The 15,069-nt window shown below is 41.6% G+C and overlaps 1 protein-coding gene across 1 annotated transcript in view; it reads left to right on the top strand.

The window, feature by feature from the left end:
• Positions 1-12,579: 12,579 nt before the first annotated feature.
• The window catches only part of SLC1A4 (solute carrier family 1 member 4), a 47,700-nt gene continuing 45,210 nt past the window's right edge, over positions 12,580-15,069 (top strand). The window contains exon 1 of the mRNA XM_072635406.1: positions 12,580-13,353. Within this exon, the coding sequence (XP_072491507.1) occupies positions 12,842-13,353 (512 nt within the window). The 5' untranslated portion in view covers positions 12,580-12,841. The remainder of the gene's footprint in view (positions 13,354-15,069) is intronic.

Below are 15,069 nucleotides of genomic sequence, written 5' to 3'. Positions count from 1 at the left end.
ACGAATAAAGCATTTACTATAAGCTCTTTTTATATGTAAAGCACCATGCAAAAACAAAACAAAACAAACAAAAGAACAAGACAGCTGTCATTCTTATAGCAGGAAATGACATATTTAGGCAATTTCAGAGGCATGGCAGCTGGAAAGGCCCCTGTGGCTTTTAGGGTACAGCCACAAAGCAGATGGTAATGCCTCTTCTTTGATGTGTCAGTTACTTCCACTAATAGAATCTTAGGTGTTTCTGATGTTGCACCATGTGACGGTGCCAAGAACTTCAGTGGTGACAAGTTTCTTCCCTGAGTTTTTAGTTGCTATGGCCACTGAGGAGACAGGGGCAGAAACAGTTGTCAGACTTTATCTCCTCCAAGGTTGAAGTCCTGAATAATGTTGACAAGGGTTGGGCTGGAAGCAGGACCCTTTGTTATTTTAAGGACTCTTGGCCTCAGGGTCCAGGGATGCCTCCATCTAGATCTGAACCAAGGGATGAAATATGCCCACTTTTTTCAGATTCAGTTACTACACAGACTGGTGTTACTAAACAAAATTGATAGGTAGGTATGTACCTTATACATACAAATATGCACTTATCACTGGCACATAGTAGGTGCTTAATAATTGCTAGTTGACTGACTATATCTTCACTTGCATGTATAATCTGTAACAAGTTGGTCAAGAGGACATAATGCTGCTTTAAATGTCATTAATACAATTCACATCAAAAATTTATCTTTTTCATGTTTACTCTAAGGTTCTGAGGAGGTCAGTTAGCAGTAGGTTAGCTGCTTCCCATTAAAATATAATCTCCTTGAGGGCAGGAACTGTGTCTGTCTTTCATAGTATCTTCAGCAGGGTAGGTAAGTGGCACAGTGGATAGAGCATAAGCCCTAGAGTCAAGAAGACCTGAGTTCAGATGTTCCCTCAAACACTTACTAATTGTGTTACTCTGAGCAAGTTACTTAACCTATTTACCTCAGTTTCCTTATCTGTAAAAATAAGCTGGAGAAGGAAATGGCAAACCACTCCGGTATCTTGACCAAAAAATCCCAAGTGGGATCATAAAGAGTTGGATACAACTCAACAACCACAGCAGTATGCGCGTAGTAAGGGCTTGATGCCTATTGACTGACAGGCTGTCTTGATCTAAAATAAAGGGAAGTGGGATGTTGATCCTTCACTTACCAGCTTCAAGCTACAATAATGAAAAGTCATATAAAAAAAAGTATAAATCTTTCATACCCCCATCTTCCCAAGAAGAAAATATCCTCCAATGTATGGCATGCTCCTCCAGATCTTTATGTCAAATATCCCTTTGTTTGTTATATGTGTATCTTGTTGCCAGTGCTTTGTATTTTAGAGCCATGTGCTGGATATTGCAATTTGTACCATTTGAGGGAATATGCACCACCATTAGATCACTGAGCCACTGGATTATGGAAATATCAACTAGAGTGTTTTGGATAATGTGATTGGCTAAGAGTTCCATAAGAAAATGTCATTGCTAACAATATTTTTCAGTAGTGACATGGAAAGAGAACAAGACTTGGAAAAGGCACACTTGGTTTAGAGCTCTGGATCAAAAACCTATGTTATTATGGACATGCCAGTTATTTAACATCCCTGAACCTCAGTTTCCTCTCTTGTAGAATGGGGATAATACTTATACTACCTGTTTGAAAGGGTGATTTCAAGGAAAGATCTCCTGGACTCCCAAGTCCAACACTATACCTACTATATCTACAGCCATCATATAGAGGTAATGGGATCAGAGATTTTGAGGCCACTGAGTTCAAGCCCTTCATTTTATAAATGAGGAAACTTGAGGCTGAGAAAGGTCATGGTACCATCCAAAGTTACTCAGTTAGTAAGTGCCTGAGACAGGATTCCAATTTAGGTCTTGATGACACATATCCTTGCTTCCTCTCTACTGTGCACTATGCACATAGGTGAGCAGTTATAACAATTTCGTTATGAAATATCAATTATCAGATTATTAAAAACACTTGTTGTTTGTGGCAATTTTTAAAATTTGAAAGTAGGTTTAATTTCTTCTATTCAGTTTCCCAAGGTGGATGATATCACCCACTGCGGGGTGCTGGAATGATCCAGGGGCCATAGTAGTCTTGGGCACAACTGGGGGCAGTGGAAGCATAAGGAAAGAAGAGAAGAAATTTTGAAAAACCATTAATATACGTTTCATCTGTTGGGTAACAGAGTTAAAGTAGCCATGGTTACATTATTTTCCAAATAAACACTTAAAATGCAAATTATAGCTGATCATTGGTCAAGTCTGTCACCAGGTCTTAACAAGCAAGTGTTGGCAGTCAAGCTTGTTGCATATTGTCAGGAAATTCAGCATGCATCAGCAGGAATATGTGTGTGTAATGCCTTGTTTACAATATGAAACCATACAGTTACATGATACAATATTACATCATCAAAATTTCAATGTAGGAAAAAATCCACAAATTTGCGATTATTGTCGCAAATCATTAAATTTAAGATGTCATTTTTTAAAAGGTTTTATATTTTTTTAATTTTGCAAATTTCAAAAAAAAATCGTCAAGGGGTTTAAAAAAGGAGATTTCCAGGGGGGCACTGAGTAATTTTTTTAAAGAAGGAGATTTCCAGGGGGGCACTGAGTAATTTTTTTAAAGGGGGCAAAAAGCCAAATAAATTTGGGAGCCTCTGTATGTGGACCCCAAATTCCCCCAACTTTTTTTTATCCTTTTGTTATTACTTGGTTATTTCAATCACATCCAACTCTTTGTGGCCCCATTTGGGGTTTTCTTGGCAAAGATATTGGAGTGGATTGCCCCTCCCTTCTCCAGTTCCTTTTACAGAGAAAGAACTGAGGCAAACAGGGTTAAGTGGTCACACAGCTAGTGAGCTAGTCTGAGGCCAGATTTCCACTCAGGAAGATGAGTCTTCCTGACTTCGAGGCCCAATGCTCTATCCACTGTACCACCCAGCTGCCTAATCCTTCATACCCTTGTGCTCTGAGCCAATATTTGAGACTTGTGCTTATATATTTCAAAACCCACCATTACTACTGATATTTTGTAGGTAAATTAATCTAGGAAATGCTGGCTTAGAATGTTCTTAGGACAGAGAATATTCCTTTCTTAGATGAATCACTGCATAAATTTTCCTAAGAGACTGGGTTGCATAATGGATAGCCCCACAGCCCAGGAGCAAAGAGATCTGGGTTCAAATCCTAACTGGACACAAGCGAATATAGGACTCATGGTAAATTGTTTAACATTCGTGCCTCAGGCCACTCTAAAATTACATACAACTCCCTAGGATTTATTTCCCAGCCATAGACTGGTGAAGGGAGTTTCTTCTGCAAATGATATCCCAAATTCTGAGCTTTGAGTATCTGTATATCTCTCCTAAAACAGTTTTTGAAGCCTCTAAGTCCTAGGGGGAAATCTCAATACAAATCCAAGGAACAAATAGTAATGGCACACAGCCTCACCCTAGGTGGAAATTTAATATTGGAGTAATAAATTACACTGATTGCAGTGATAAGACTAAACAATTAAGTCTAGGCTCCAGGGACTTAGGGAACCCCGCAAGAGTAAGTATGCACTCTGGCCTATATTTTGTTTTAAATATTTTTTCCTCTGATGAAATTCTAGAAAGAACAATGTTGCTTTCTTCATTTGAGTGAGTCTGTGGGTTTGTCTTCAGATGTGTCCTTTAATAAACTTATTTAGTATGAACTGACCTCAAATAACCATTTTTCTTCCCAAATACAAACAACTTTAGAATGAGATACGCACTTTTAGGTTTAGTCAGTGTGGAAACTTGTTTTGCTTAACTATTCATGCTTTAAAAAAACTTTTTACTTTAAACCTAGATACCAAATAAGAAAAGAAAAAAAGAAACAAACTTAAATAACAAAATTAAAGTACAAAATGAGAAAAGGGAAAAAATTGCTGTGTGCACAGGAGAACCTGAAAGGATTCAAAATATAAAGCAATAACTTTCCATTTCAAGAAAGTCTATATAATAAATACCACACATTGTGTTCAGAGCTGTCCATCATTTCTTCCTTGTAGGCTTTCTTCTGTTCTCTGCTGTGCACTTTTTACTTTGCTCCTTTTTCTCTTTTCCTCCTCTTCCCCCAAGAAGGCTACAACTAAGCTCTCACACACACATATACATATATAATATATATACACACAAATATATACAGACATACATATATACATATGATCATACACATATATAGACATATACATTCATATGTATCTATGGAAGACCTTGCTCTACTTGCTTGTGCTGTTTCTCTAAAGTTGGATAACATCCTCCTTCCTAAGTCCAAGTGGATTTTTCTAAATCTACCAACTCATCATATCCTAAACCATAGTAATATTCCAACCTTATACTGTCTAGTTATTTTAAATAGTCTAAAACAATATTGATTAATACTACTGACATATAGTGGAGTCTCCCTATTTTTCTCTTTTGATGAAGTCTATTTTAGCTTTAACTTTGTCCTAGGTCATGTTTACTACCCCTGCTTTTTTTCCCTAATAAATTCTACTCCAGATCTTTATTTTATGTTTGTGTATATCTCTTTACTTCCTGGTCCTCTTGACTCCTCTGCTTTACTTCCTCCTTGCTCTCCTATGCTTAACCTACCCCCTCCAATGATGCCTCCCTTATCCTTTTGCACCCCCCTTCCCCTTACCCTCTTGTTTCTATCTGAATTTGGAAGACTTTTGTAAGACTTCCAAATATATATATGTTGTTCCCTCTTTATCCCATTCTCATTAATCTAGACATTCTTCTATACCCCACCCTCATCCTATTCCCTCACCCTCTTATTTCTTTATAAATTTAGAAGACATTTGTTCCCTGCTAAATGTATATATTGTTCTCTCTTTAACCCAGATCTGATATGAGTAGGGTTCCCTCTAAAAATCCCTCCCATCTCCCTATCCTCTTAGCCTTCTCTTTCTGAATTCAGAAGACTTTTATATCCTTCTAGATATATATGTAATATTCCCTCTTTAACTCATTCCTGATGAGAATAGGGTTCCAGAGCTACCAGTCCTCTTCCCCCATCTAATTCCTCTATGACAGTTCTTCCTCTTACTCATTTGTATAAAATAATTGCTCCTTTTACCTTTTCCTAGACTGTATTACTTTTTTGAATCACATCAAAGTCAACTCTACCCCAATCTTTCTTTCAAACTACCCAATCACTAATTACAATTTTAGACATACCATTTACATTTCCTCATATAAAAATTAAACAGTCTATCCTTATTGAGTTCCTTGTAATTAGTCTCTGATGTTTACCTTATATTTCTCTTGGATTTTGTATGTCAAATTTTCTATTAATTTCAGGTTTTTTTGCAATAAAATCCTGAAAGTCTGGTAATTCATTGAATATCCATTTTTTTGTTGTTCAGCAGTGTGTTTAACTTTACTGGGTATGATAGTTTCAACCACAACCCCAGTTCTTTTGCATATATATGTATGTATATGTATATATGTATACTTCTTCCAAAACCTATAGTCTTTTAGTATAGCCACTGTTAGGTCTTGCGTGATTATAATTGTGGCTCCACCATATTTGAATTATTGTTTTTCTGGGTTTTTGTAATATTTTCTCCTTGAGCTGGGGGTTTCAGAACCTAGCTATCATATTTCTTTAGGTTTCCTTTGTAGGATCTCTTTCAGGTGAGGATCAATAGATCTTTTTCTGTTTCTACTTTCCCCTCTTGTTCTGACACCTTAATTATTTTTTGTATTATTGTATCATGATTCTTTTTTTTTGATTGTACCTTTCAGTTAGTCTGATTATTCTTATGTTTTCTCTTCTTGATCTGCTTTCCAAATCAGTTGTTTTTCTTATAAGATGTTTCACATTCTCTTCTATTTTTTCATTCTTTATATTTTATTATTTCTTGGTCTCTTATAACTTTGCTGACTTCCCCTTCCCTAATTCTAATTTTCAAGGAGTCATTTTCTTCCTTAAGATTCTGGATATTCTTTTTTAACTATTAGCTTTCTTTTCAATTTCTCTTCAAGTTTTTTTCTTCAATTTCTCTTACGTGATTTTTGAAGTCTTTTTAAAGCTCTTCTATGAATTCTTTTTGACATTTGATATTACTCTTTGGGATAGGAGAGACTTTTTTTGCTTCAATATTCTCCTATGAAGACAAATCCCAGTCTTCTCTATTTCCATAGTAACTGTCTATGTTTGGGTTCTTTCTCTCTTGCCTCATAAAACAAATTTAGCAACTTGCTGTAATCACTTCTAATCCTGGGGTATGATGGACGGTGTCTCTGACCTCAAGTCCTCCTTCAGTTCTCTCCTCTGGCCTGGAACGGAAACTAAGAACTTCACCCTCCTATAAGAATCCACAGTCACTGGGTCCTGATTCACTGCTTCTACACTCACCAGGTATGTGCTGGTTCCTTCTTACCCAGGGCTGCACCTCAGCAACACAGCTGAGGCTAGGGTACCATTTCAGCAGAGTTTCCCTCAATCTGCCCCTACTCAGATGCCCAACACCCCACACTTTCAGGAGGTGAAAATTCCTGTGGTTGGGACCAGTGCTACCTCCCAACCCAGCTTACCCCAGGATTCAATGCTTGATGTTTCAGAGGAACTAACATGGAGGTGTTCACATTTCACAGAGGACCAAAACTCAGTCCTGGGACTTTTCTTCCATTCTTCTCCCAATGTCCCAGGAGAACCACTGTTCTGCCCCAACTCGTTTATTTTTGCTACTCTATGTTTGCCCTGAGGTGCAATTCTGTCTTGTTTGTGAGGGAAATTTAGAGAGCTTGAAATTTTCTGACCTACTCTGTCATCTTCCCATAATCTTTTCTCCTGTTCATATTTTTTAACAAGGCTTTGTGTTTCTTTCTTTCTGTTTCTTCAAGTTTTGGGAGGAGGTAGGAGAAAGAGGGAGGTAACTTCCACTACCACCACCACCCTCCAAAAAAGAAGAAAAAAAAAGAGGGACATTGAAGCATTTTTCAAATGCACAGAAAAGAACATAAGGAAGGCCAACAGGAAACAGACAAATAGGATAATTGAAAATCACATGTCAAATTTATTATATACTTAAGAGGAAAAGCACATTGTATGTAATAGATATGCATAGTTTTGTGTACGGTCTTTTTATGTTGTACTTTGAATAGGGAAATGCTTGTTTTAATTTGATGTTTAGCATTTCAGAATTGAAAAAAATAAAAACAAAAGGATAAGCAGCTTTTAAGACATGGATTCAAATGAAAAGTGAATTATTGCTACAGGAACTTCCTAAATATGTCTTTCAGCAAAGAAAAAAAAAAGCAACAGTCATATTCTCTTGAAGAGATGAAAATTTGCATTTCTCCTAGGTAACTCTTTCTAGTTAAAGTTGTCACTATTTGACAAAAACTACTGTCAATAAATCTTAAAAGAGCCAACTGTTTAAAAAAGGAAAAAGCCAAACCTTGAGATAGTGACATATATACTGTGACATGACTACAGTCTAGAATTCCTAGGTCCTGAGGAAAGCATGCTGTTATAGTAGGAACGATCCAAGGTTTGGAGTTATAAGATCTGAATTCAAATGCTGGCTCTGCCACAGATTACCTTTATGACGTTAGGAAAGTCTTTTAACTTCTCTGTGGACAGTTTCCTCAGCTCCAGAATGAGGAGGTTGGATTATATGACCTCTAAATTCTCTTTCAATTATAACCCTATGAATTAATACTCAAATAACTCTGTGAACTCCCTCATCTAGGAATATGCCTTTAAACTACATTGACTAAGTAAGAACTGTTGGGAAAACTAGAAAGTATTCTGACAGCCACCTAGATGGTGCAGTGGATAATGGGCTGGGTCTAGAGTCATAAAGACTCCCCTTCCTGAGTTCAAATCTGGCCTCAGATACTTTCTTACTAGTTGTGTGACCCTGAGCAAGTCATTTAACCCTGTTTACCTTAGTTCCTCATCTATAAAATGAGCTGCAGAAGGAAATTGCAAACTAGTGAACTATCTTTGCCAAGAAAACCACTTGAGGTTTTAAACTAAAGACTTTAAATTACATGCAAGGGTAGACCCAAGTCCCAAATTCATCACTAAAGGCCCATATATCTTGATTAAACCAATCAATTAATCAAAAGTCAAGTTAAAAAACATTAAGTGCCAATGTGCTGGCCACTGTGATAAGCGCTGAGGATGCAAAGGAAGACAGAAAATAATCCCGGCTTTCAAGAAACTCACAGTCTAATGAAGGATATAATATGTAAACAACCTTGTACAAAAAAAATATATATACAAAACCCAAAACTACTCCTTTTCTTAAGGCACTATTACAAGTTTACTCTGTAAGGACAGGAATAGTCTTGATTTTTGTATTTCGCATTAGTATCTTCATACAGTAAGTGCTTAATAAATGCTTTTGATTCACTTATTCATTCTTTCTCACATTCATCCTTTCAAAGCACAAAGTTCAGCTTAGAATGACTTATGATCAACCAATATAATAATCCACCATGATTCCAGAGGACCAGTGATGAAAAATGATACCTATGTCCTGAAAGAGAAATGATGGATTTTACGGACATAAGGAGACATGTATTTCTGGACTTGGTCAAAGTGAGAATTTGCTTTGCTTGACTAGGTATATTTATTACAAGAGTTTTTTTTTCTTTCCCCACCCCCACCAGAGAATGGGGGGAGGCAGGGGAAGAGGTGGGGGTCTAGAGATGGGAAAGAGAGAAAATCAATGCTTGCTAATTGAAAAACATAAATTAAAAACATAATGTTCCTTATGAGTTAGGCACTCAGCAAATATTTGTGGATTGATTAAATCAATGTGATGTTTTGTGAGCCTAAGGAAATATGAGAATTACTTTCAAGATTGGTCTAAGTAAAAATCAGAAATCCTGCGCCTTCACATCCTGTGAGAAAATACAGAATGTTTCACATAGCCATTGTTCCAACACCATACACTGTAGCGGATGGCCCACGTCCCTACACAGCTCAGTGAAGTGGTTGAAGAAAAGAAACACGGGAGGCGGGAAAAGGTAGACCAGTTTATTGATCTGAGGGTCAAGGTATTTATAGACAGAAACTGCAAGCCTCCGTGACATTCTGCTCATCTCCAGTCCCAGTGATTTGGCCAGTCTTATTGTCTTTAAAGACTGTTAGCCTAGAGGGCCTCTATTTTACATTTCCCTTGTTTTCTGTAATTCTCACGTATGTCTCACGGAGACAGCAACATCTGGGGGTCATGGAGAGCCATGACGGATGATAATGAGCACAGTCTCAAAGAACAGTTTCCCCAAAGGTTTTTCCTGATCTTGTCAACAGCACTCCACCCTGGCCCTCAACAATACATAAGTATGCAAACTGGTTAAATTCTGTTGAAACAAATACCATTGCCCACAACTCTAAATAACAAACACATTCTTAAGCCCTATTCATGCATTAGTTGATAAAATAAAATTCTAAGACTATACCATTTAGATATGTCATTAAAGTTCTTCAAAAGGGCATTTTATGTGATTACTTGAAATGATAGGATTTCATCAAAATCCCTACTTCCTTTGCACTCTGTGGAGTGCATCACAACCAATTCTAAGTTTTATCTTCTGTCAACTCTTACCAAAAGTCCTCCATGATCTCATCAATGCACTGGAGGCCTCCTCTTGGTTCTTCTCATATCTCTGGTACCAATGCAGTGTCCATTTTTTGTCTTTCTTCTGCAGTCATATGTATTCTGCCTTAACTTTATTCCACTTTTTATATGTACATTATCATTAATAAAGTACTATAGCCTGCTTACAGCCCTTCACTTGTATTTATTTGTACTTTTGACTGAGATCCTAGGATTCCATCATTCTCAGCTCTGTGACATCATGACGGTAGGAGATGAGGGTGGTTCTAAAATTAGGGTAGTTTTTGTTCAGTCCTTTCCAACTCTTCCTGACCTCATTTGGGACCCCATTTCTTGGCAAAGATACTGGAGTGGTTTGTCATTTCCTTCTCCAGTTCATTTTTACAGATGAGGAAACTGAGGCAAACAGGGTTAAACAATTTACCCAGGGTCACACAACTATTGTGTCTGAGGTCAGATTTGAATTTGGAAAGGGGAGTCTTCTTGATTCCAGGCCCATTACTCTATCAACATTGGGTCCAATTTATTATCCATCCACCACATTTGTCCAAATTGCATTTATTGATGGACTAAGTGAACAGGATATTCCATTTAGCTTCATGTCACAATGAAGGCAATGTGGATTTTTCTTCTATTTTGTTTTTCTAGTATGGATGTGTAGACTGCTACAATTAGACTGAGAATACTTTGCAGTCTTCCCTGGCTCAGCATAATCAGTACTATCTTTTTTGTATGTATATGGTTATCATGAAGTGATAAAATAGAGCCAGAAGCAATAAAGATCTCCCCTTTATTTTACAGAGGAAGAAACTGAAGCCCAGAAAGCTTAAGTAAGTTGTCCAAGGTCAAAGAGTATTCATCAGTGGAACAGCCAGGCACTATTCCACAGGGTATGGTATTTATCTTTTGTATGCTATTTTATTTAGCATACTGGCTGGAGCTGACTGGTGGCAAGGGGATTTTCTTCAAAGGAGACCACTAGCAGGAGAAGAATCCAAGCCCTGCCCTGGATTGGCAAGATTAGCAGGACATCCTCTTTGAGAGGAAGAGGGCAGAACCAAGGTGAAATGTAACAATACCTACCTACTGAGCCATCCTGCCCAGTAGAATGTATGACTCTACCTCCTAGTAGATTGTAACAATAACTTATAAATAACTGATTGTTTAAGGGCAGTCAATGCATGTTTTAAGACTTTTAACATTTCTTTGGTGTGTAGCAAATACTCATCCAACACCTGAAATAAAAATTTCATAATCGAAAGGAACTTCGGTGACCATCTGGCTCAGCTCACAACTGAAAATGTTTTGTACCACCCATCTGAGAAAAGGAAAACCAGCCTTCGTTTGAAGACCTTCAGTGAAGGGAAACCTACTCCCCCCCTCTCCCCTCGCCCCCGACACACACACACACACACACACACACACACACTTGTGAGGGGATGTTTTTTCATTACATCAAGTCTAAATATGCCAGTTTTGGACTTCCCCTCCGACTTCTGCCCTCTGGGTCAAAAGTTCAACCTCTCCAGGTTTGAAGAATATCATATCCAGACTAAACAGTCCTTGTTCCTTCAGCCAATCCTCATCTGGCACGGACGGTGGCAAACTAGCTTCTCCATCAATCCAGACTATCTCCACGTAACCAAAAGTTCTTATGAAGTGCCTGTGCGCTTTAGGAAAGCCATTTAAACTTTCTTTTGGAAACCACAAGTAGAAAATTTGAGCAGTTTTACAAATGTGACGGTGACATGCCATGTTGCAATATTTTTCCAAGGTCCGACTAAAAGAAAACATTGCTCTAGCCTTTTCGGTTCCTACTGGGTGTGCCCCGGGTGGCTGGGATTTTGGAGGGTGTTTAAAATCATCCAAAGCTATTTGTCAGAGAATCATTCTCACGGTGAGAGTTCGAGCACATTCTGAGGTCACACAACATGTAAATAAAGAAATCTAACTAGAGAAAAGAGGAACAGCAGAAGATATGAACTGCCTGAAGTTCTGCAGCCGTAATAATCGCACAAAGGGGGCTGGCCTCTTCCGCTTCCATTCAGCCAGACAAAGCCTGTTAGTCTGGGGGATGCTTAATGACCCATCTGCTCAGTGGAGCTTCAGTCTTAATTCCCTGCCTAAACCTCGCCCTCCTGTCCTCGCCACTGCAAACCGATTTCGTGTAGCAGTTTGTAGTTTTTGTTGGGTTTTTTCCTACTTGGCCTTTGCTTTTTATTATCCTTAGTTCACGTGTGTTGGATTTCGTCCCCCAAGGCTAAAGCTAAAGCGCACAAGTCAATGCCAGCCCGTCTTTTCCTAGGGACACAGTTATTCTCGCTGTCCTCTCCACCGCCCCGCTCCGGAGAGGCCCAGGCTTGCCCTGCAGGGACAGGGGCACAGGCGGAGCTGCCTCCACGTAGAGACACCTTTATGGTAAAGTCCCCTCCTCGCCCAGCCTACTAATCTCACTTTCAGGAGCAAACTCAGGGAATCTGCGTCACGCTATGTATATTCATTAGCCCCGCTTTTGGCAGACTGGGCAGCCTCTACCTACTCCAGGAGCCGGGGGCGGAGGTAGTCTGTCCCGAACGTTTTCTGTGCCAAGCCCCTGACCCCACACGGAGGGGATCGACAGGTGCAGAACTTCCTCCCCCTCTCCAAAGCAACAAAGCTCAACTCCATCCCAGCGCCCAGCAGCCAAGAGAAAAGAGGCTGCCACCGGGCGATGGACCAGAGGGGCCCGCCCCTAGCGGGCTCCGACAGCGCCCACCCCCGGACCCCACCCCAGCTCCGAGTAGAGCCGGGCTGGAGGACGTCTGGCTCCGGAGCCAGGAAAGGAGGGAGGGAGGGAGGAGGGATGGAGGGGACGCTTCTCGGGCTCTGAGTGGTCGAGGCCACGCCGGCGGGGCGGGGCGTCCAGGCGAGAGGGGTGTGAAGGGGGCTGGCTTGTCTCCTGGTTGCATCATCCTCAGCCCTCGGCGGCAGCTTTGGGAAGCCCGGCGCGGCGCACACCGCTCCTCCCGTGCTTCAGCCCGTGTCCGGGGCCTCCTCGCCGGCCCAGCCTTGCCCCATCCTGCCCCGGCGCGCCAGCGGCGTGAGCCCCGCGCTTCGCCCACCCCTTCCGACCCGGTCCTCCGGGGAAGCATCCCCGGGGCTCTCCGGTCGTCTTTCCCAGCCGCGATCCGGGCTCAGCCCCGATAGAGCCGGCGGAGAACATGGAGAAGAGCAGTGAGACCAACGGCTACATCGAAGGCAAGGAGCCGGCCCCGGAGCCGGCCCCGGAGCCAGGGCGGGCGCGGCGCTGCGGGGGCTTCCTGCGGCGCAACGCGCTTGTGCTGCTGACCGTGTCCGGGGTGCTGGCGGGCGCGGGGCTGGGCGCGGCGCTGCGGGGGCTGGCGCTGAGCCCGGCACAGGCCAGCTACCTGGCCTTCCCCGGGGAGATGCTGCTCCGCATGCTGCGCATGGTCATCCTGCCGCTCGTGGTCTGCAGCCTGGTGTCGGGAGCGGCCAGCCTGGACGCCAGCTCTCTGGGTCGCCTGGGGGGCATCGCGGTCGCCTATTTCCTGCTGACCACCTTGGGCGCCTCGGCGCTGGCGGTCGCCCTGGCTTTCATCATCCGGCCGGGAGCCGGCGCAGGGGCCCTCCTGTCCAGCGACCTGGGCTTGGAGAGCTCAGAAACACCCCCAGTCACCAAGGAAACCGTAGATTCGTTTCTTGACCTGGTCAGGTAATCAGACTGCTTTTGCCCTTCGCTTCCATCACACACACCCGTCTTCCCCTTCCCCGCTTCTGTATGGGAAGACCCTGAGCCTCCAGGCAGCCGAGTTTAAATTACCGTTATTACAAAGTTTCCTATCTTCCCCACTTTGCCCCCACTTTACACCCCCATCCTAATTTTGCAATTGACTACAGTGATTTTTCAAAGATGCATTTTAAAAGTCAGCAATCCATGCATAATGTTAAACTATCCTTTGTAAATCTATCCCTGGCAGGCCTTTATTTCCCAACAGAAAAGTGAAATTGTGGTCTCCTCCCGTAAATCCAGGCATAACTACTCTGTCCTTTCCCTGAAGAGACCGACAAAGCTTCTCAGTTATACTGGCGAAACAGAAGGATGTGGGTTGCTTTAGCTAAGACGAAGTGCACACTTACCCGAGTAAAGATGGCAGGGGACCAAGCATTTATGGGAGCTTCTCTGGATTACAGTGCTCCTTTACCTTCCTAAGAACTCAAACAGTTTGCAGATACTTTCTGCGAATTGGCACAACCATCTTGTAAAGAGTCGGATTCTTTGCCTATCTCTGGAAAGGCTTAGTGATTTGAGTCATCGAAGCTTACTCCCCAACAAAGAAGGCCGGAGGCAGTGAAGAACCCTTTTTGTGCACTGAGGCTGACTGGTTTTGGTGATCTGGTACCTCCATTTCTTCATCTAGAAAATAAAATGAGCATGTGTTTACCACCCAATTCTTGGGAGGTTGAGAGAAGGAATAGGCAGCTAGGTTGAGGGGAACATAAGTATCCCAAGATACCAGAACTTAGAAGGTAGTGATAGCCCTGCGCAGTCCTTTGGGAATGTGAGTTTAGCATCTAGTAAGCAAAAATAATCAGTTAAAATAGGAAGACACCAGATTCAACCTGCTAGGTGCCTTAGTAATTGCTTTCAGTGGGGAGAGAGTACTAATAAGTCATTGGAAGGGAGTATACAGGAGGGGAGGAGTGGGGATCCTGCAATGAGGCCACATGTGACCCTCTAGGTCCTCAAGTGAAGCCCTTTGACTGAATCCAAACTTCACAGAACAAATCCCCTTAATAAAAGGATTAGTTCTGCAAAACTTGGACTCTATCAAAAGGCCAAAACCGAGGACCAGGAAGACCACATGTGGCCTGGAGGCCACAGGTTCCCCACCCCTGGGAAGATGAAGCAAAACCTCATGTAGAAGGAAACACCTGAACCGTCCTTTGAAAGGAAGCTAAGTGATCTAGATCTAAAAAATCTAGAAGATGAACAGTTTTTTCTAGAGTGGGAGAGACACTTACTTGTGTAAAGACAGAAAAGTCAGGAAGTATATGTGCCAGGCACTGTTAATGACTCAGTTTGACTGTAAGAGAAAGTATATGGGGGAAGTAATAAGGAATGATGAAAGGTAGAAAGAAAGGCAGCCAGTCATGGAGGGTTCAATCACCAGGCTAAGGACATTATTCTAATGACACTAGGAGCCACTGAAGATTTTTCAGTGGAGTTGGGGGTTACATGGTCAAATCTGTGTTTTAAGACTATCACTTTCACAGCTGTGTAGGATGGATATAGATTAGAGTGGAAGAAACTGGAGGCAGGAAGACCAATTCTGAGGCTGTTGAAATAGTTCATGAGAGATTCTATGGGACCCTGAACTAGGGTGATGTCTTCTTTCCTCGCTTGTCTTGAATAAGCTCCCCACCCCAA

The sequence above is a fragment of the Notamacropus eugenii genome, chromosome 1, assembly GCF_028372415.1.
Source record: "Notamacropus eugenii isolate mMacEug1 chromosome 1, mMacEug1.pri_v2, whole genome shotgun sequence".
Classification (NCBI taxonomy): domain Eukaryota; kingdom Metazoa; phylum Chordata; class Mammalia; order Diprotodontia; family Macropodidae; genus Notamacropus; species Notamacropus eugenii.
Note: the sequence above shows the minus strand (reverse complement) of the source record. Positions and strands in the feature narration are given on the sequence as shown.